Raw genomic sequence first — 22,222 nt, 5'->3', positions numbered from 1 at the left:
TCGAATTGTAATGAAGGCCAACAACCAGCTAAAGATCTGGCAGCTGTGAAATCTACAACAACAACAACAACAACAACAACAACAACAACAACAACAACAACAACAACAACAACAATAATAATAATAATAATAATAATAATAATAATAAACAGTAGGTGAAACTTGAAAATTAAAGCCACCAAAATCTTAACATGAGTATATAACAGAGTGGGGTGTCTGGTGTGTACCATCATAATTGTGGTACTCTGCTACTTGCTATATTATTAACAGGATAAAATTATTTGCAGGATAAAATGGAAGAAAGGAAAATGATGCCAACCGCTTTGGGTTCCCACTGGAAAAAAAATAAATATAAATATAAATAAAGTAGATAAAGTATTTATAAATGAATAAATAGATCAGAATCCATGTACTAATTTAAAGTTCTGCTTTTGACACACATTTTTAATATATTGTCTTAAAATAAAAATGGCTGAATTTCTTTCTGTTTCAAGAATCCCAACGAAATGTGCTCCACACAGAGAAGCAGAAGGAGCAACACTGAGCGAGAAATGAACTCTGATCAAAACCACCGGAAATTTTTATGAACCTTTCCAAATTTGATCCAAACAAGCTGTTGGCATTGTGCAGCAGCTATTATCATGCTTTTTCTGAAAACAACGCCAAATTCAATAAAGGCCAAACCACAACACTTCAGTTTGCAGCGCTCACATAAGGGACACAAGAGAAATTTCATTGCAAGAAGCACAACAGTATGATCTTTTCTATCGCAAGTCTCCATATGTTACTTTTAATGATTCAGCATATCCTCTCTGTCAATGTGTCTGTTCCTAGGAACAAGGTAAATGAGAATTATAAAACCAGTGAAGTATTATTATAGTCTAACAAGAGATGCTAGCACCTTCACTCTATCCAGATTGTCCTGTAGACAACATGTGGAAACAAACCACAAGACTTTTAAATGCTTGGTTATCAAGCTATGCTCAGTCTTCAATGGTTGCTGAGGACCAGACTACCTTTCACCTTCAATGTCTTACCATTTCAGAGCAGGGTGGGGTGAGAAAAGGATGACTTCAGGGAGCAGGATATTTACAAGTTGTATTAAAAAGGTGCCCTGACCTGGATAGCCTAGGTTTGCGCAATCTTGTCAGATCTCAGAAGCTAAACAGGAGCACCCTGGTTAGTATTTGAATGGGAGTCCATTAAGGAAGTCCAGGTTTGCTTCACAGAGGCAGGCAATAGCCGGAATGTATTTTGCCTTGGAAAAATCCTGCATGGTTTCCAAAAGTCAGCTGCCACTTGATGTGTGTGAGAGAAAATACAAATTGGGTTACACCAGCAAGGTCACTGTGGCACAGGGAGTCCAGCAAGGGGTCCCTATGCATGACTCTGTATTGAGTCATGCACAGGGGGGCCTTGCTGGACTCCCTGTGCCACAGTGACCTTGCTGGTATAACCCAATTTGTATTTTCTCTCTCACACACAAACCAGCAAGATAGCAAAGCGCCAGCAAAGACCACCAAACAGTAGAAAGACCTGCATGGGAACTGTAAATAATGAGCTACAGCAGTGGCTGAATGCCAGCCCTGGCTTGCTGTTTCCAGATTTGCTTCACCTTTATTTTCTTTGGCCTCTGATTCTTCTTACTAATTCTTTCCTAGGTTCCACTTTCCTTAGATTCCCAGGTTCTCACATTCTTCTTCCTCTTCTTTTCCAGAACTGGCTGTATTAATGGTTTATCTCCGTTAATACACAGTCCAAAACACAATTAAGTATTTCAGTGGAATTTGTGTGTACTTAATTGGGAACAGGAAGGATATATTGAATATAACTATAAATGAATTGTGCCAACACTGGAATTTTGAAAAAGGCCGTTTTCTAAAGCAAGTAGAGCTATTGTTCTCTACCAAAGTACTGTGGAACCATTGTGCCAGATACATTTACACAGAAACCCATTTTGTGAACTTCTGCTGAGATATTTGTAGCAGAAAAGCATGGCAGCTGAGCTCCTAAGGATTGGTGCGTTACTTCCAGTGCAACATTGGCATAGCTAGTCTGTATCCTCTCTGCTTTCAGTGAGAAATGATAGAAATCAAAAGTCCTAAATAACTGAAAGAATGATAACAGCACTATAGTCCATAGTTATATTGCAGATAGCCACTTGTCATAGATTGTGAGGTACACATTGTAGGAACTCATCAAAGCCCTGCAATGCTGGCACTTCTCTATGACTAATATCTGTGTTCCCCGTTCCAGCCCCATGTCACCAGCTCCCTCTTGGACCTTCTACTCTTCCTGGGTACAGGCATCAGCACACAAGCGTTAATGATCCCCACCAAGAGGGTCGACCCCTCCTGCCTTTCTAGTTCACTCAACTCCATGTCATCAGCTCCCTCCCTTCTCCTCCTCTTCTCAGGTGCCTGTATTGCCACACAACAACAGCATAGTTGCAGCTTCCAGAAGTTGTGACCCTCCCATGGGGAGAGGCTGCAGCTCCTCAGGCAGCTGCAGATAGCTCAATGACTGTAATTATTCAGCAGTAGGAGAGAAGGTTAAGCGTGAGAGAAAGTAATTGCCACATTCCACAGTTTTGTTTGTGTTGTTTTTTACTCATTCCATGTAAGCTCTGCCTCCAAGCCATGTGTGTGAAGCGATGGACTGGAAATGAGTTGTGCTTGCAATTGGCTAGAAATGAGCTGTTGCCACCATGGCTAGCCTTTTATATGATAGGATCCCAGTGGGGATTCAGAGCAGTATATGATAGGATCCCAGTGGGGATTCAGAGCAGTTTAGCAGGTTGTTCTCCATTCATTCTCTCACAATAACCCTGTGAGTTAGGTTAGATGAGAGAATGCAAATGGCTCAAAGAGACCCAGAAAGCTTCCATGCTAGAGTGGGAATTCAAACCTGAGTTTCCCAGGGTCCTTGTCCGATACTTCCAGCAAACCCAGTTGTTGCACACTGGCACCTGAAACACTGATTGGAGAAAATGGAGATGTGCAGTGGTGTTGCATAGGCATGCTGGCATAAGTCCCAGCAAAAACCAGAAGCAGTGTCATGACATTAGGAGGTGCTTTGGGAGTTGCCAAAACCCTCTATTTTTTTTGGCAAATCCTAGATCAGCCCCCGTAAATATCATGATGTCACTTCAAGTTTTCACCACCAACAAATGTGACAATAAGCCATTTTGGTCAGCATAAAACCTATCAGCATCAAAATAGAAGGAGGAGGCAGAACATGCTTGCAATTGCACAACCAATCAGCATACACACAAAATATTGCAACTATCAAGGATGTTCAATCAGCCATAGTGATAAAGACAGCCATATATACCAGGACTGTACAGAACAGCATGGTGCTGTGGAACAACACAAGTTTATTGGTCAAGTTACTGAATATTAAGTAGCTTGCAGTGGTGCAGGAATTAGCTTAGATCAAAAGAGTTGGCCAACCTACATCAGAGCAGTTAGATGTCAGTGGTGTAGCTATTATGGGGACATCTGGAGACAAATGCCCCAGGCGCCCCTGGTGAGTCATGTGGGAGGCGGAAAATTGCCCCCACACCCTTCCCCCTCGCCCTGCCCTGCCAGGCCTGACGGAAGCTTTTCAGCTAGCTTCTCTTTTTCAGCTTGCTGCTCTTTGCAACCAACTGAACTAAGGTAAGTAGGCGGGGGATGTGGTGCCATGTGGGAGCACCCCCCACACCCCTTCCCCTTGCCCCACCCTGCCAGGCCCAGCAGAAGCTTTTCAGCCAGCTGAACTAAGATAAGTGGGTGGGGGCAGGAGGAGGGGGCAGGGGGAGGAGGCAGGGCACAGGAGAGAATACAAACACTAATGAGTAATGTTTAATAGTTACAAACAGGTACTCTTTTTATCTAGTTATCTAGTTTTTTTATCTAGTTATCACAGGTACTCTTTTTATCTAGTTATCACAGGTACTCTTTTTATGGTGGTAATGAACCTCAGATGGAAGAGAGTGAAGCAACCAAGATGCTCATCAAGTTCCTATAGCTATAACTCCCTTTCTCACTATTACCGTCATGGTGGGGAAGATAGCGTGGGGAAGATAGCGTGGGCCAATGCTCAGTAATCCCCTGTGGGGTTGTGTTAGAACTCTGCAGTTTCTGTTAGTACTGCTTCAAGATATCAGGTAGTTATCCTGAAAGGCCAACAGGGCCAGCAATGTTAGGCTATCAGTAGCTATGACTGGAGCATCTGTGCTTTCTGTTTCCCCCATCTGCATGTGGTGTTACATTTGAGTGGCATTGTGCCCACAGGAGGATTGCATTGGCATAACATCATTTTGATATCCCAGTTATGAAATTCTGGCATCTCTCCAAGCTCCCTATGTATGCCCCTTTCTGTATTACTCTCGCTGTCTGTATGGGAGACAATGCTAGCAATGGTTGATAGAAGAACAATTGTGAGGAAGAGGGAGACATGGGAGACATTAACAGCAATTGGATTTTGACTTGTGGAATTTCCACCTTTGCTTCTCTGCGTGGGAGTAAGGATTTATACTGTGTGTCTGAGTGCTGAAGTGGAGTACTTGTAAGGGTTGTAAAGACACAAGTATTCACATTATGCTCTTAGTATGTTTTCTATCAGCCTTGGCAGTTTGACCCAAATACTTCCTTTCTTTCGGAATGATCCTTTCTGCAGAATTTTCATCACCAAAGCTTTCATGATCTGCAGTGCGTTATCTGAGAAATGATATCATTGTACAAGTGATCTATGATTTGTTGCAGAGTTAGTTGGAATATTTAGTCCCACTGTGCATGGGTCAAAAATAGCACCCCTGGAATGGTAAAAACACTGTTCCAGGGGTACACTTCACATGGCTGGCCTCTGCAATGAGGCAGCACCATGCTCCCACCCCCAAACCGGTGGGGAAATGCTGTTTTTGAAACTTGCTCAATGAGTGATTCTTTTAAAAAACAGCATTTTGAACCTGGTGCAAAATGAACAGCACCAGGTCAAAGGCGCCGCCTTTAGGTGCCTATATTTTGTTTGTAAACTTACCTCCTCTTCCCTGCACAGCTCCTCAGGGACAAGAGGACATGCCTCCTAGCCTTCGATCCCCGAGGCATTACCATGGCCCTGGGGATGTGTCCCCTCATTCCTGCAGACCTGTGCAGGCAAGAGGAGGTAAGTTAACAAACAGAATGGAGGTGCCTCCACGAGCTGTGGCAGCTCCGGGACTGCCTGCAGGGGACCGTGCAAACGGTCCCGGATCTCCACCGGCATCATATATGCCAGAGTGCCGTTGCTTCACAGGCCCATGCAAAACAGGCCTAAGCTCAACCATAGCTATGTAAGCAGGGCAGGTGATGAGGTAGGTAGAAGTCACTTTTTCAATGGAAAAATATTTAAGCTTATGATATATTTTTTTTTGCTTGGGATTCTGATAGAGCTGCCAGCCTTCTGGTGGGACTTACAGTTCATCTCAAGACTTCAGAAGTCAGTTCCTCTGGAGAAAATGGATGCTTTGGAGGATAGGCTCTATGGCATTGTACCTCACTGAGGTCCCTGACTCTGTCCCAACCCCAGGCTCCATCCCAAAATCTCCAGGAGTTTATCCACCTGGTTTATCCTCCCTGTCCCCCATCCCCCACCAAAGGCCAGGGAGGACCTGCAACCCTAATTGCTGACTAGGTCCTGTTCCTCCTGATTTGCTCCCACATTACTAATTTCTGGCTCCCATTCAAGTATAGTCATTCAGTTGCTGCATTTTCAATCCACTGTAACAATTATTTGCAAGTGGATTTTGCTATTCTGCACAATAAAATCCAGCTGGAAAGTGCATTGAAACTGGATTTAAAGTGCATTATTCTGCATGTGCGGAAGGGGTCACAGAGATGCATTTCTAGATATACCAGTGTATTTCTGGCATGGAGACTTACAATACAGACCATTAAGTGAGTGTGTGTGTACAAATGTTATTTCTGTATGGGCTAGTAAATACAGGCAATCTTAATGTCAGCTGTTGTCTATGTTCTGGAAAGGGCTGAAATCCCTTTCTGCGTGCTTTGGAGCACCCTTTTGCGAAAAAGAGAGATGCATTTGTAAGCCAAGAAGAAATGCAAACTTTTTAGGCCCTTTTGCTCATGCTAAATAGGCTATAAACAGTATCAGGAAACTTATGGCAGTCTGTATTAGATAACTGCACACTGAGAAAAGAACTTCTGTTTCCAGTAAAAATACTGTGTGTGCCCTCCCCCCCAATTCTTTGGCCTCTGAAGTTTCATTTGATTTATGCAAAATGCTTTCACATTCATATCATACTGCTGCTAGTGACATGAACTTTGCCTTCTTGCCACTGAGAGTCCTTGACAGACAAGTCCACCCCTGTTGTGCTCTTGTATAATTAAAAAAAGTTTTGAATTATGACTGTACGTCACATAATTCCTTTAATTTTAATCTTAGCAAGCAAAATTGTGCCTTGTACCAATTCCTATTGCACTGTTGGAATAATTCTAACAGTAGCATTTCTCTCATTCACACAAAAACTAAGAATTTTCTGATTATTCGCAGAAATACCAGGTATTTGCACAAATACTATTACGAATAATAATAATGGCAACAATAGAACCAATCCACATTCCTGCAGTTATTTCAGTAGCACCGGATTGTACTCAGTCATCCCAATCCAACAAGCATCATTCATTCATTCATTCATTCATTCATTCATTCATTCATTCATTCATTCATTCATTCATTCATTCATTCATTCATTTATTTATTTATTTATTTATTTATTTATTTATTTATATTTTCATATTTATACCCCATCCTCTGCATAAGGGCTCGGGGCAGTGAACAACAACAAAATCAATGAAACAAAATCAACCATAATAAAACAGCAATAAAACAGCGTCATAACAGTAAAAACAGTAGAAGTAAGAATCATGCACATTCTATAATGATCCTCTGAAGATGCCAGCCACAGATGCAGGCGAAACGTCAGGAGAGAATGCTGCTAGAACACGGCCATACAGCCCGGAAACCACACAGCACCCACATTCTATAATGTTTGGTAATAATGGGGAGCCCACTGCTCCGCATAAACTAAGCAAAGTGATCTTGCAGCACAGGGATAGCTGGTTAGTGTAGTTCAGGGGTCTGCAACCTGCAGCTCTCCAGATGTTCATGGACTACAAATCCCATCAGCCTCTGACAGCATGACCAATTGGCCATGCTGGCAGAGGCTGATGGGATTTGTAGCCCATGAACATCTGGAGAGCCACAGGTTGAAGACCCCCTGGTGTAGTTTGGCTGTTTGGAAGATGTGAGAATGAATACAGGCACCACATTCCACCATCTCCTCTCAACAGTGAAACTGCTCTGCAGTAGCTAATTGCATATGGGAGTGCGTGAGCAAACTGCTGCTGCCCATGAGAAGAATCTATGGATTGAAGCCATTATTTAAGGCTGAGTCTCTGGGTTTTCATTTAACAGATTCTCATATATTGAATAAAATAATGCTTAAAAACAAAATGTGAGGAAAATAAAACTATAATAATGTCACAGTGATCTTCTTCTGATAACTATATAAGTTTATTTATTTATTTATTTATTTATTTATTTATTTATTTATTTATTTATTCAACTTTTATACCGCCCACCCCCAGAGGGCTCTGGGTGGTGTACAACAACTAATATAATCTAAAATAACAAGAAGAGCACATTCAATAAATACATACAATATAATAAAATTAGGGCTCTAAATCTCACATTAAAATCATTTAAAACAGCGCACAAAACATTGCGTACGGCAATCTAAAGGTCCCTCTGAGGAGGGAATGGAAAGGCCCAAGATGTAAAAGGCTGCAGATTATAAAAAGGGAAGGAGGGGGCACCATCAGCGGCTGGCTTCTCCAAAGGCCCAGTGGAATAGTTTGGTCTTACAGGCTTCGGAACTCTCCAAGGTCCCGCAGGGCCCGAACAGTTGGAGGAAGAGCGTTCCACTAGGCAGGGGTCAGGGCTGTAAAGACCCTGGCCCTAGTGGAGGCCAGCCGCATCATTGAAGGGCCGGAGACCACCAGAAGTTTGGCTTCTGCTGAACCCAGAGGCCGAACTGGGACATGTGGAGTCAGACGGTCCCGAAGGGTCCCAGGCTGCATAAGGCCTTAAAGGTTAGCACCAACACCTTGAAGACGATTCGGAACTCAACTGGGAGCCAATGCAGATGATGCAACACTGGCAAGATATGATCTCTAACGGCACCACCAGTGAGCAGTGGGCTGCAGCATTTTGGACCAGTTTCAGCTTCTGAATCAGACGCAAGGGCAGGCCCTCATAGAGCAAGTTACAATAGTCTAACGTGGAGGTGACTGTTGCATGGATCACAGTGGCTAGGTTTGCTTGGGAGAGGTAGGGGGCCAGCTGCTGGGCCTGACGCAGATGGAAAAACGCAACCGGGGTTACATGGGCCACCTGGGCCTCCATTGAAAGAGATGAATCCAGGTGGACCCCCCCAGGCTCCAGGTGGAGGAGGCCGGTGCCAATTTGGCCCCCTCCCACACCAGCGGTTGGAAATCCTCAGCCCCCCCTTTGCAGACCAGCCACTTATATGCAGTGGTGGGATTACAATAATTTTAACAACCGGTTCTGTTGGTGGGATTCCAATAATTTAACAACCGGTTGTTTACAAGTGCCATTTTAACAAGCAGTTCTGCCGAACTGGTACGAACCTGCTGAATCCCACCATTATTTATATGTGTGTAAATGTTAACTGATGTAATAATACAAAAAATGTTAAATGTCTTTGCTGCCTCTAATGAAAACGCCTATTTGCATACTGTTAATAGCTAATCTGAAATTAAGACTGGAAACTTCTCTGATTTATCAAGCGTCCAAATATTAAGTTAATTCAAACAAATCATACTTGGCAATATATTTTGGAAAGAAAAAAATTATCCTGCTTTTCCAAGCAATGAGGCTTCTGAAGACGAAAGACAATTTAACATAAAGTATGTATGTACATAGGGTTGTCATTTTCCTGCTGGTGGAGGGTAACTCCCACCCCCTGTAGGCCCTTCCCACAGGTGGACAGCAAGAGAGAGAAAAAATCTATAGCTAAGCAGAAACAGGAAGGAGGGTCAGTTAGGGAATGCCAAGTGAAATAAAAAAGTCTTCACCTGCTGGTGGAAGACAGTGATTTCCTTGGAGAGCAAATTCCACAGTAGTGGCTGTGACCAAGAAGGCCCACCCATCTAGTCTCTGATAATGGGGGCTTGCAAAGCAGAATCCCAAAGATGACTGTAACGGTAAGGTACGTTCATATCAGAGCTGATAGCTCAAGGACTTTCGAAGGTCAATACCAACCTCTTGAATTGGGCTCTGAAGCCAATTGGAAGTCAGTGTAAGGAGAATAATCTTGGAATGATGTTTTTCTTAAATGCCATTACAGCCAGAATTTCCACCACAGCATTCTGGCCCAGTTTGTAGTTTATAATTTCTGTTCTGATTTGGAGGGCAGCATCATGTCCAATAGGAAGATATGACAATTGTAAAATAAAAATTCAAAATAAGTACAGTTCACAGTACCAAATCTTAGTCAATATGAGATAAATACATTTTTGTAGCCATCTAATGATAAGAGCATGGACTATTTTTATACCATACATGTTTATTTACTTTATTTATTTATTTATTAAATTTACTATACCGCCCTATCCCCGAAGGGCTCAGTTTACTTATGTCAGTTATTTTTTTAACAACCCTGTAGAATATCAGATATTTTAATAATTTATTTGTTTGAACCACAAAGTACTGTAATTAAATCTCTGATGACTATGTGGTGCTTAGTCTTATAGGAACAGATTTCCATTGTCTGAAATCTCTGTGCATTGGCTTTTTTTCACCTTTATCGATGGTTCAGGACCTGAACCAACAGCAATTATTCTTAAATGTATATTACATTTTCAAACACAGCCTAGGCTTTTGTATCTAAAACTGGAACTATACAATAGCATAAACATTGAAAGATGGCAGTAAATAGATTGAAACCCAATACTACTAGACTACAGTCCTGCTATTTTGTTTATCAGGTTCAGTTTATTTATTTGTTTGTTTGTTTACCTTATTTATTTAAAATTATGATGCCCTCTGGAATGTAATAGCACCCTAAATTATCAGGCAGGGGAAGTTTGTTCACAACATCATAGCATGCTACCTTAAGGAACTTTAAAAAATCTGCCAGCATTCATGACAAACTCATAAAACCAGCAATATTTGCTGATATATTGTATGACCTGATCATATGCATGACACTGAACAGAGACTTTACTGAAGATGAATAGGCATAATTAAGTCAAATTACTGGGCAACTGTACACTTCTGTTCCTGCTCACATCATTGTTCAGTTTAGGGGCACTTTAGAACACTTTACGGGCAATTCAAGGAGTGCTTGTAATCTTTTGGCACATTAACTTAAGTTATTCTGCACTAGTGAGGTGCAGTGAATGGACCATGAAATAGCTAGAAAGTACTAATTTCTTGTTTGTCCATTTGGGTTGTTGGGTATAAAATGGTTCGGCTGATGGAGATATTTTCCCCCAATCTTCTGTCATATTTGCAACCTTGAAGAAAAGGGTTTATCTTTCAAAGGGTTAATTTGTGGAAGTTCCTGCCTTTTTACTATCTCCTTCAGATATTCTTTGTCATATTCCAGCCCCATTATTTTATGCACCCTATTTATTCCCTTTCTGTGCCATTTTGTCATGTTTATGCAACATCAGAAGCAGCAGCTGAGATGGCAAAAATATGTTTGGGCTAGCCTTATTGACATGCTACTCGTTTATGTTTATTTAGAAGAGCACATCACTCTCAGTTTTCTGTTGTCTGAATTTTATTTATTTATGATTAATTTTATATACCTTCTATCCCCAAAGGGCTCTGGGCAGTGTTGAATACTGTTCAGACACAAGTTGGCCATTTCATCAGTTGTTTCTGAGAATGAAAGCCATTTGAGATTGCCTAGTCTGCCAATAATTTGCTAATGAGATGTTTTCTTTTTCTTTCAGGGCCCACCTGGTCCAAAAGGGGAGAAGGTGAGTCAGAATGCTGTTGCCACTAACAAGATAAATGGAAGCCCCTCAGATATTAACTGACGGCTATTGGAGCGGTGTGATGTGAGATTATTTAAGAGAGCTGGGTTAGCACACAGATGCTGTGTTAAAACTGTCATCTCATCTTTCCACTTTGCAGGGAGATCAAGGTGATCAGGGCCCTCGGGTAAGCATATTAACCAAAATGTTACACTTCCCCTTCCCTGACTAGGCAATTAGTCCTTAGCGCAAAACTAAATTGAACAGAATGTCAAAGCTAATTCTAGTTATCAGCTGCTTTCCCCCTGCATGTTATAGAGAGTGTCTGCGGGAAGGCAATAACCAAAAATGATTTCAGAGCCTTCTGGAATTGTTTGAGTAGAAACAGCTACACGTTTTACTGAACACTAAAATTTCTGTTATTAGTTAGCAATATAATTCTCAGTGGTTGTGATTTGTTGCATATAAAAAAAACAGTTTCGCTAAACAAACCTTCCAGCTTTCCCACCTGTTTTTGTTTGATCTACATAAGCTTCCACACAGTGAGCAGCAGGTGGATTGTTTAAAAACAAAATATAGTTCTATAAATAGTTGGTGTGTACCTCCTCAGTATTTGCCTTTTCAAATGGCATTCCAAGTAACTAGAATGCAGGTTGAAATTAGAAATGTAACAAGAACACGATATTCACTCAGTCAAGTTAGGCATGTAATTTTTTTCCTAAAGAAAGAGTAGCAGAAATGGTAAAGTGAAAGAAAAATAGTGTCATGAGTGAGAGTGCCAGCTGTTTCTCTACATCTGTGTGTCATAGTAAAAATAGAACATGAGGCAGTTGGTATGGGGAAACAAGCAGGCCAGTCTAAAGGACCAATTGTCAAATCTGCTAGGGGGAAAAAAGCTTCCCTGTGTGTCCTTCCCAGCTGGAACTATCCTAACCCTGTAGTCTTTCTGAGCTCTTTTGGCTTTGTGGTGTGTCCCTTCCCAGAGCTTGCTCTATGAGAGAGTTTTGTAAGGAATTCAATAATTTAGGTCAGTTTAACAGTTTCTCGTGGTGGTATATTTTCCAGTAGGATTCCCATTCAACCATTCTTTTAGTTGTACAATAGAGTTACACAAGGAAAGAAAGGGTGATGATTAAAACTTGCTCGAGGTTAATGCTTCATGGTGAGGTGACTGGAAGTTCTGGGCTTTAATTTAATTCTATGTCATGCAGGTTTGCCAAAAAACCCTCTTCATCACTCTGGTAACCTCAGGATATTGAAGATGGATACCAAGTTTGTTTTTGTCCTCCTCCTTCATGCCCTGCCAGGTGCAGGAGGTAGGAGCCAGATTCTTACTGAGCTTGGAGATAGAAAACAAGGAAGGTAGACACAACTGCCTCGGACTCTTTTATATAGCAATGAGGCTGCCCAGACTTTTCAAGCCAATGTTATGACTTTTACAAAAGCATAGTTCTACTCGGGACAGAAAGAGATTGGTGGTAAGCTTGAACCAAGCTAGAAAACATTAGAAGGAAATAAGAGATTGGCAGTACTGATTACGTTTGAAAGGTGAATTGTTTTGTACAATTCCCAACTATTAACAAGACATTTTTATCCTTCTCTGAATCTCACTAAGCAATATCCTTGTCTCTGATCTTCATCCATAATTGAAGTTAGATGTGCAGATCTCATCCCCACAATGTACAAAAATAAAACTAAAGCCTCTTGTTAGTGCCTGAATAACTTTGATTACAGGTTGAGTTGTAAAACTGGAGGCGCCGTACAGTTTTTGATCATTGTCTACAATATTTTACCTTCTGTGATATCCATATTTGGTATAAAAGCAGATGAAAATGTCCTTGGCGTCTCAACTTAAAGAACTGGACTTTTATACTAGATCTGCCTCAGGAAATAAGAAAAGCTGACAGCCTCGTGGTTTTGTATCTTTTAGATTTTGAAATCTTAATTAGTATAGATTTTGAAATCTTAATCTTAAATTTAAAACATTTAGTTCCTATAATTGTTTGAATATCTTACGCACAGAGAGGGAGTTTTATCCCAAAAAAATCAGCACATGTATGTTCTTTCCAGTCAAAACTAGCTTGTCTTTGTTGCTTTTGTAAATCCTTGCCAGGAGCAGCCCAATTAGTTATTTCTCTTGCACTTTGCATCCCTTTGGATCCTGACCAGCATGTTTTCGAATGGAGTGTGACAACATTTTGTGTCTTTGATATGTCACAGAAGAATACATATACTAACAAACTCAGAAAATTTAGATTATTCCAGTTTAGGGTTGTATGCCTTTGGGGATAGCAAAATTTTTTGAAAACAAGAATCTCTGGCAGTTTTTTCAGAACCCCTTCATGGTGTTTTAAAAAACCAGAGCAAGATTCCCCAGAGTTTTGAGCCTGTGACACATTTGGAATTCTGACATGCCATGGTGATGATAGCAACAGAATAACTGCCACAAAATGGCTGCTTCAGGAGGCAGAGCCAGCCACAAAACGATTGCCACAACTTACCTTCAGTCATAATTCGACTTGAGTCCATGAGACTGTTATCGTTATACTGTCTGTATTGGGCATGTTTGTCAGTTACTGGTGTCAACTTGACAAGTGGACCTTAGTTTCTTGCGTCTGTCAGGAGACACCAATGAATTTTGAGATCTTCAGATAACTTTTTTTGTCCAAGAGCATTAGGAAAAATTCATCTTGTTATCATGGTTATTCATGTATACAGATCTAGGGATCCCATTTGTATATGGGATCCTATGTTGTTGGGTTTCATGTAACATTAATTCTCAATACATAAAAATCCTACAGGCCTCTCTACATGGATCTAGCATTTCGGCAACCGCTGGCCTCTTTGAATACTTTAACTCAGTTGGCACAGTGTCAGCGCAGCATATCTAGTTACTATGGCATCTTATTACCTCATGCCACTTTCTGGACTCATCCAGTGGAATTCCCTGCACATCCCAAAAACAATGTAGGAATCACTCAAAATGAGACTAGTAGTCCAGTAACCCATGTTTCTACATCTTTAAGTGCCAAACAGTGGGGTTGTGCAAAAGGAAGGGAACTTTTGCTGTAAGCATCCATTTGGAAAAGACTGATCTCTGAGCAAAAATCAGGAACATGCCTCAAGTCCAATCAAGAGAGTTTGAACAAGGTACGTTCACCTGGCACCCACTGCAGACTCATCATCAGATTCTAGTCAAGCCACGGAATTCTTCGGTTAAAGCTGACTTCTGGGGTAAACTGGAAAGGAGGCTGGCTGTCAAGAATTGTTATGTGTTCATATATTGTTACTGTTGTTTATAAAGTTTGTGATGGTTCTCTAGCCAGGATTCCAGATATCATGAAGTGGGTTTGAACGGAAGGTCATTCTAGGCATGAATGACACAGGCTAAATGAGAAGTTTTACAGGACTGGATAACATTATATATGTGTTATATGAATATATATGAATAACATATATATGAATATTCATAACAATACATGTCTATATATAAAAATTATTTTAATGTGTAACGCCTATGTATATATTACACACACACACTGTCAAGTCATAGCTGATTTATGGTGAACCCATAGAGTTTTCAAGGCAAGAAACATTGGGAGGTGGTTTGCAGAGGCGGAGCTGCAAGGGGACCTGAGGGGGTGGAAAATTGCCCCAACCCCCTGCTGCCCCCCCCACAGTGCCCCCCACACGTACACTCACCTTCACTAAACAGTGCAGGCTGGAGAAGCAGCCTGTTCCCTTCATGCTGAAAACAGCCTGGTGGGAACTACATTTCCCATGAGACCTTGGGGTTCACAAGGTCTCATGGGACCTTGTGTGGGGTTCATAAGGTCTCATGGGAAATATAGTTCCCACCAGGCCACTTTTAGCCTGAAGTGAACTGGCTGCTTCTCCAGCCTGCACTGTTTAGTGAAGGTAAGTGGGGGTGGGGGGTGGGGGGGCACTGTGGGGGGGAGCTGTGGGGGGGCGGGGATGGAAAACACAAAGTGTGCACTGGGTGCACTCTGGCCTAGCTAAGCCTCTGGAGGTTTGTTATTGCTGCCTCCACGTCACAACCCTGGTATTCCTTGGATGTCTCCCATCTAAATACTAGCCATAGTCATGGCTGAGAGTACCCAGCAAGCTTCCATGGCACAAGTGGGGATTTGAACCTAGGTCCAACGCCATGTTTGCTCTTGCATGTATATACTACTTATTACTAGAATAAACACATGATGCTTTTGAAGTAAGGCATCAGTTGGGTGAGGAAATGCAAAGGCATTGTTCAGACTTTCATTTCAGCATATCAGGAATGGGAAGAAACAGTATAATCCTGTTCCCCTTCTATGTGAGCAGTTTGCACCAGTTTTTGAAAGGACTTTATACTGATTTATCTTTCTGTATGACAGAATATGTTTCACTTTCTCTAATCTCTGTCACTGCTTCTTGTACAAATTGGTTATTAAAGAATAGCTGCTACTACCAGAGCATTATGTATTTGAACCTATTGCAATTATTATTCCTTTTGTAAATCCTTGTTGCCTTCAGTGTCTAAAGAGATTGCTTCTACTTCTAGATTGAGGAAGAAGAATTTAAAAGGACGTTTTGAGTACTCTGCATGGGAAAAGAATTAGCATCCTTTTCAGATTTTAAAATGACTTTCACACAAAGTGCTCTGCCACTTGAAGATCACTCAAGATTTATTGTTCAGCCAGAGGTTGAGCAGTAATTAATGAAAATATACCTTGAGTGTGCACTAAATGGCTGTAATAGAGTATGTTAATCAATTTGCTGTCTTTTTTTCTGCAAATGACAATAAAGAGCTACCATCATTCACTGCTGATACAGGACAGATTTAGTGTTTATCAGGTCTCACAATCATTATCCAGCAGCTGACTTTAAATTAGTTTGGGGATCTAGGTGCAATAAGAAGCCACACAGGGTGCATACTTAACTATTTTCATAAAATTATTTTCTCCACATGGTGTGTTCCAAGTAAATTTTTTTAACAGCTGGGACTGCACGCAAGCGATAGCATCTTTCAAATGTCTTCAGCAGGAGGGATTAAGTTCCAGAAAGCGAAGGCATTCAGAACTTTCTTTTATTATCTTAACCTTTGTTAACTTGAGTGATTAAACAGATTCTTTTGCTATGGTGAAACTCTTAGAACTCTCGCGTTTAATTCATTTTCTTGCAATGGATAACCGTTGTTTCTCCAACAATTGGCTCTAATGAGCAACTGAATAATAAAACAGAAATAATAATTGGTGTAAAAATGTAATAAGAGAGATACAGTAAAATAAAGTATACAATAAGATAGAACGCAGTAATCAATTTTAAAGACAAAACAGGACTGCCAGGTCTATTCTTGAGGGTTGGCGAGCACAAATCTTTTAATTTAACTGATAAAAACATAAAAGAGGCAGTCTTATATGTAATCACGGAGTTTACGGCCTCCAAAAGAAAACAGGTGCAATTCTCATCTGACCCCCACAGACTGGAATAACTTGGTCAGCTAGATCGGATACTGTTATATAATGGGCAATAGAAAAAAATATGGGCAAGGTCTTCTGCAGGATTAGAGGCACATTCAAGAAATGAAGATCAAGAGAAAATTTTGCTATACCTGCCCTGAATGCAAACATTCATGTTTAAACCCTTCCACAAGGGAAATTGAATCCACAAATTGTCCCTGAGCATTTACTTTGACTTTTAATTCTCTTAGAAGCCTAATAGCCCAATCCAGATGGGGACAAGGGAGTGCAGCAATTCAGCCGTGCCTCTTCCTATGGGAAAATTGCAAAATCTTCCTGCCCTAGGGAAACCCCAAAGGAGAAAAGAACTTGCACCACCAAAATTGTGGTGCTAGTTCAGGGCCGTCTGTGGCAGCGTCCAGGACCGAAAGCCTAGTGAAAGCTGCCTGCAGTCAGCTCCACCCCTGGACCCACCTCAAAACACCCCTCCCTGTCAGTGTGCAATTCCTCACCAGGTGGGCACGGCGGCGGACCACACCTCCAGGTGAAGGCACTGTGGAACTCTGGCACCCCTCTGGAGACATGGTGTCCTTGCCTCCGGCAGAGGTGTCCCTTATGCCAGAGAGATGGGCACCCCCATCAGTGCAAGCCCACACTATATCCGGGGGGATTTGCCCCCTAGGATTAAGGTCTAAAATGTATTTTATCAAGATTAGTTTTATCTAGATTATAACGGAGCCTGGTGTGCTCAATAGAATTGAAGGTCAAAGTAAGATCTGCAAACACTACAAAGAGCCAACATTTAACGGTTGGGTTTTTTTTAACTATTTCTCAATTAAACCAGGCAGTGGCTAATTGAGTTATGGCCTTTCTGGAAACCAGCTTGTTCTGAATGAAAATGGCCTATCTGCTTGGCCCTGCCTTACAGCTTACCAGCAAATAATAGGCATGTATTTTATAGGCAATATCTAAGAGACTGATGGGGAAAAAATTAGCTATTGAAAATAGGGACTAAAATACTTTGTTTCCAATTAGTTGGAACAACACAAGAGTTATTAATTTCAGAAAATTAAGTGGCAAAAATAATAGCTCACCATTGTATATTAGATTCATGAAGCTCAGAGGTAATAAGATTCTCACTAGGTGCTTTACCTACAGATAGTGTGTTAATTGAGTATGCTCTAAAAGTGAGAAAGGTTCCCAAAAAGGTAAAGGCTCCTGCTTCTGATTCAAATGGAGGGGCCGATTGCAAGGGATTAAAAAGTGATAAGTAAGGTTTATACCATGGATCAACTGAAATGATGTCAGTTAAATAATTACCAGGTGCTGCGTTTTGAGCAGTTATTTTCCAGAAATGTTGTTGTTTTTGTTTGAAACGGTTAGAGCCAGTTCCTCCCACTGGGTTTTACTAAAAAGATTTTTTTCTAGTTCAAAAATTGCTTATAATAACATCAGAATTGAATCAAAGTTTGGCTAGAGTTGACTGATTTATCTGATCGAGCTCTACTTGAAGAATCTTTCTCATGATCTTACAGTCCTGGTCAAACCATTTTTTCCTTAAAGTACATGGTTTAATTGGCTTTTGAGTGGATAGATAAGGGCTCAACAAGGAAATAAGGTTGTTAAAATATTTATGGTAGTTGAACTCGCTTAGATTAAAATGTGCTCTCAGATTTGAGGTTGCGTAAATTAATGTTTATGCTGTAATCTAATTCATCATTCCATTTGAGCCTATGAATACCTGAGGTAGGCAGGAATGATCATGGGATAAAGATAAACCAATACTGCATAAAGAAACAAGGGTTATAGATATGGGTAAATGATCGCTCTTAGTTCTGTTATAGGTGTTAAGCGATAAACCTGTTGAGCAAAGATGAAGAGACCCCAAAATAATCAATTTCACTAGACCCCACCCCCATGAGCCTAAAAAGGAGTAAAAATCCTTAGATGAGTCTGTCTAACCCAGGGGTAGGGAACCTGCGGCTCTCCAGATGTTCAGGAACTACAATTCCCATCAGCCTCTGTCAGCATGGCCAATTGGCCATGCTGGTAGGGGCTGATGGGAATTGTAGTTCCTGAACATCTGGAGAGCCGCAGGTTCCCTACCCCTGGTCTAACCTAAATTTAAAGGAGAAGAGAAATTCCAGAGTTATTTAAGAGTTTATCATATGAAAACCAGGGAATGCACCATGTTTCCTCTGGGAAGGTTTGTGACATATCAATATGAGTATTAATATCTTGGCTAATTCTTGCATCGAAATTGCAAACAAGATGTCAGCCGCAGAAAAGGACATTCCTACCTTTTCTATAATATTAAATAAATAAAACCTAATTTGATCCAAAAAATTAGGAGATTTGCATGGTGGTATATATACATTTACACAGAGATCACAAATTTGCTTATGAGAAATACGAGTAACCTGAATAAATTTACATTCTGACCAAGTAAGAAGTTGAAAGGAACCTTCTATGTCCAGAGATATAATTATCAAGAGACCACCTGGCCTGAAAATATCTGGCTGGCCTTGCTAAGGGGCCAGGGCTTATTCTGTCCTGGCCCCTACCTGGTAGAACATGCTCCCGAGTGAGAGCAGGGCCCTGCGGGATTGAGTTGCTTCCGCAGGGCCTGTAAGATGGAGCTATTCTGTCGGGCTTTTCCTGGAGGCCAGCCAAGCTTACATCGGTTTTAATTCACCATCTTGTCTGTTTTTAGCTATTATTATATTGTATTAGTTTGCTTTTATAGTGATTTAGCATTTTTTATTGTTTTAACTGAGATTGTTTTAGGCTGTTGTATTGCTGCCCTGAGCCCCTTGGGAATGAGCAGGGTAAAAACAAACAAATATCTCATAGACTGTCCATTAAAAGATTTGACTTGAGAACACGATCTTTCCAAAAATCAGCCCATCTGCACAATAACTTCTCTGTATATCTGAACAGTGCCATTAAGTCACAAAGAGTTTATAGTGACCCTTGGTAGGGCTTTAAAGGCTAGTGGTTAAATGGTGGTTTGCCGTTCCCTTCTTCTGCAGAGTCTTTCTTGGAGGTCTCCCTTCCAAATACTGACCTAGTTTAGCTTGATGAGACCAAGCTAAACTGTACCATTGAAGTCGGCCCGCAGGGGTCGCAAGGAAGAGGCGAGACGCTGTGATATCATCCGGTGGAGAGAGCCAGCAGCAGGAAGCACAGTCCTTGGATCCGGCACTGATCCGTGGGCCTGGCAACTCTGCTGTGTGCTCGGCCCTGGCACCTTTTATTAGGGTTTACAATAGGGGCGGTAATATGGGCGGAAACGGAGGCGGGAGAGCGGGAGAATATCATATGATACATGACATCATGGGGTTGCCTACGTGCGGGAGGAAACGCTCGCATCTGGGTCTAATCCATACCTGGGGGCAGGAGCCCCTTTGTCCCTTTGTCTGGGACATCTGGTGACCGTGAGTCAGGCATCTCATGACCTGTGACTCACGGGGGGTCTGGGGGATGGGAGAGCGTGTGCGCCCAGAAGGACACAGACGGCACAGGCATTCCATGTGCTCTTTCTGAGGTTCTGCTGGGTTTGCAGGGCTCACCCCTACATCTCCCCATTTCTAACGTTTTAGAACGGGGACTGAATTAGCTGGGACAATTTGGGGGAACGTTTACCTCCCCAGGAACTTGCTCAAACTGGTTGAGCTGTTTGTTCAACATGAGAACCTGGTTTCTACGCAGGGGAAAGTCAAAGGGCTTCTTGCACACATTACAGGCAAAGGTAGACATACATTGAACAAAGCAAGATCCAACAACAAGGCATACAATATCAGAAAGAATAAAACAACACATGTTACATTCTCACATCCTTGGTGATGCAGCAGCAACAGATAATCAATAGCGGCATGGTTGTCTAAGGTCGCTTGGCGAAGTTCCTGCTGCTCAGAGGCCAGAGCATCCAGAGCAGTTGATGTAGAGTTGATGGACTTCGCAAGGGCGCAGGCCAAGCGGCCCATAGTCTTAGTGTTACAGGAAGCAAGTCCGGGGACTCCCACGAGGGAAGTCGCAAGAGAGACATACTCTGCCTCGGCTAGAGCGACCGTGTCGCTCTGGCAAGAGGGGTCGAGGGAGAGGGTGGAGCGGCGGCGGCAGCGCCTGGGCTCCCGGGGCGGAGCTTGAGGCAGAACGATGGTAAGGCGGCTGAGACAGCAGAGAGTCCCAGCGGAAAGATGAGCAGGGATGCAACAACAAATAACATAACTTCTAAGAATAGGGCATGCAATAACTTCAACAATCAGTTAGGTCACAGTACTCAATAATTCCTTTGGAGGCTGGCTCCAGAGGGCATCAATGGGGCAAGGCATAAGACATTGTGCTAGCAACAATATTTACAAAACATGCATGTTGGTAGGAAGGCGACTTCATATAAATGGAAACAATAAACATTATTAAATGATACATAAACTAGATGTAAGTAAGGGAGGCAGCCCATGGCTGCATGATTGTCCAATGCACGGCTCTTGCTGTTTGACTACCAAAGCCTATAGAGCAATGGTGGTAGAGTCCATGGATTTCTCAAGAGCGTAGGTAAAGCTACTGGTAGTTCTTAGCATTACAAGTTCAGTGACCCCCACGAGCAAGGCTGCGGGAGGAGGCATGTTCCGATAACAATCAAGTGGCTGAAAACAGCGGAGAGTTCCAAGGGTTAACCTATCAGGAATGTGATTGAATGTTCCTGGCTGCAACTTCAAACTTCAGCCAGGGGGCGGCAGAGAGGGCGAGAGAATGGCGACTGTAGATGAGGAGCAGCGACACGCGGCATCAACCTCTGAGCTTTAGCTGGCCCAGATTGTTGTTCCCCTCTGGGAGGGCCCCAATGAGGGCTGCGATCTCTGCGGAAGGAATTGGTGTGCTGGCTCCAGAGAGATCTTTCCCATCTCTCGGCTCTGGCTGGGGGGCAATCAGGCTTTCTCAATAGGGCTGGCTTTCCTCATCCCTGGGATTGCGTTGGCCCTGTGAGCTGGACTCCTGTATGGAAGAGAAAAACAAGCAAGGCTTTTTCCCCGGGGGGGGGGTTGCCTTTGCTGAGTTAGTTCTCATGGATGACAATGGAAAACCTGAGCCCTGAGTGGGGGGGCGAGCAATTTTAATTGATTGATAGAGAATAATACGTTGGATATGGTCTGCTGGATGAGACCTTGATTGGGTTGATTGGGGGGGCACCTACTCCCCTTTCTTTAGTTTGTTTGGCCAAGATCTCCTTAAAGGTGCGGTTGGCCCATTCCAGTGATCGGCTTGCAACATTCAAGGCATTAAGAACACATAACACAAAGCGGAGACAGGAAGGGCTCCGGAGATGAAAAGGGACTTGCCAGAAGGCTTGGGGGAGGGGAGTGAGGAAAGGTCACACCCAGGTCGGGTGCTTGTTTGCAAAGCAATCCCAACCACCGTCTAAAGTGTGGGTTTCTAGTAAAGCAATTTAAACAATTCACAATTATAGTCATATCTTAATATAACAGGGCATTAAAAGGGATTGGGGAAGAAGAAATGCAGAGAAACAATTCTTGGGCTTAAAGTTTGATCACACGAACAACTTGAGAGGGGTTTGCAAAAAACCCTTTTAAAATCCTAGGTCTTGAGGTGGGGTAAGTCAGCCCATTTGAGAGACTGCAAAAGGTAATGAAGAAGAAAAGGGAGGGGGGAAGGTTTGGAAGTGAACCTTACCTTACCCTCCTGTAAGGAGAT

At 42.2% G+C, this 22,222-nt stretch overlaps 1 protein-coding gene across 17 annotated transcripts in view; it reads left to right on the top strand.

Moving 5' to 3' along the window:
* COL25A1 (collagen type XXV alpha 1 chain) overlaps positions 1 to 22,222 on the top strand; it is a 312,924-nt gene that overhangs the window by 193,702 nt on the left and 97,000 nt on the right. For all 17 annotated transcript variants that reach the window (XM_048509064.1, XM_048509068.1, XM_048509069.1 and 14 more), the window contains 2 exons: positions 11,028 to 11,054; positions 11,212 to 11,238. In XM_048509064.1, the coding sequence (XP_048365021.1) occupies positions 11,028 to 11,054; positions 11,212 to 11,238 (54 nt within the window). The remainder of the gene's footprint in view (positions 1 to 11,027; positions 11,055 to 11,211; positions 11,239 to 22,222) is intronic.

Source organism: Sphaerodactylus townsendi, linkage group LG10 (assembly GCF_021028975.2).
Source record: "Sphaerodactylus townsendi isolate TG3544 linkage group LG10, MPM_Stown_v2.3, whole genome shotgun sequence".
Taxonomy (NCBI): domain Eukaryota; kingdom Metazoa; phylum Chordata; class Lepidosauria; order Squamata; family Sphaerodactylidae; genus Sphaerodactylus; species Sphaerodactylus townsendi.
This window is presented reverse-complemented; position numbering and strand designations above follow the sequence as displayed.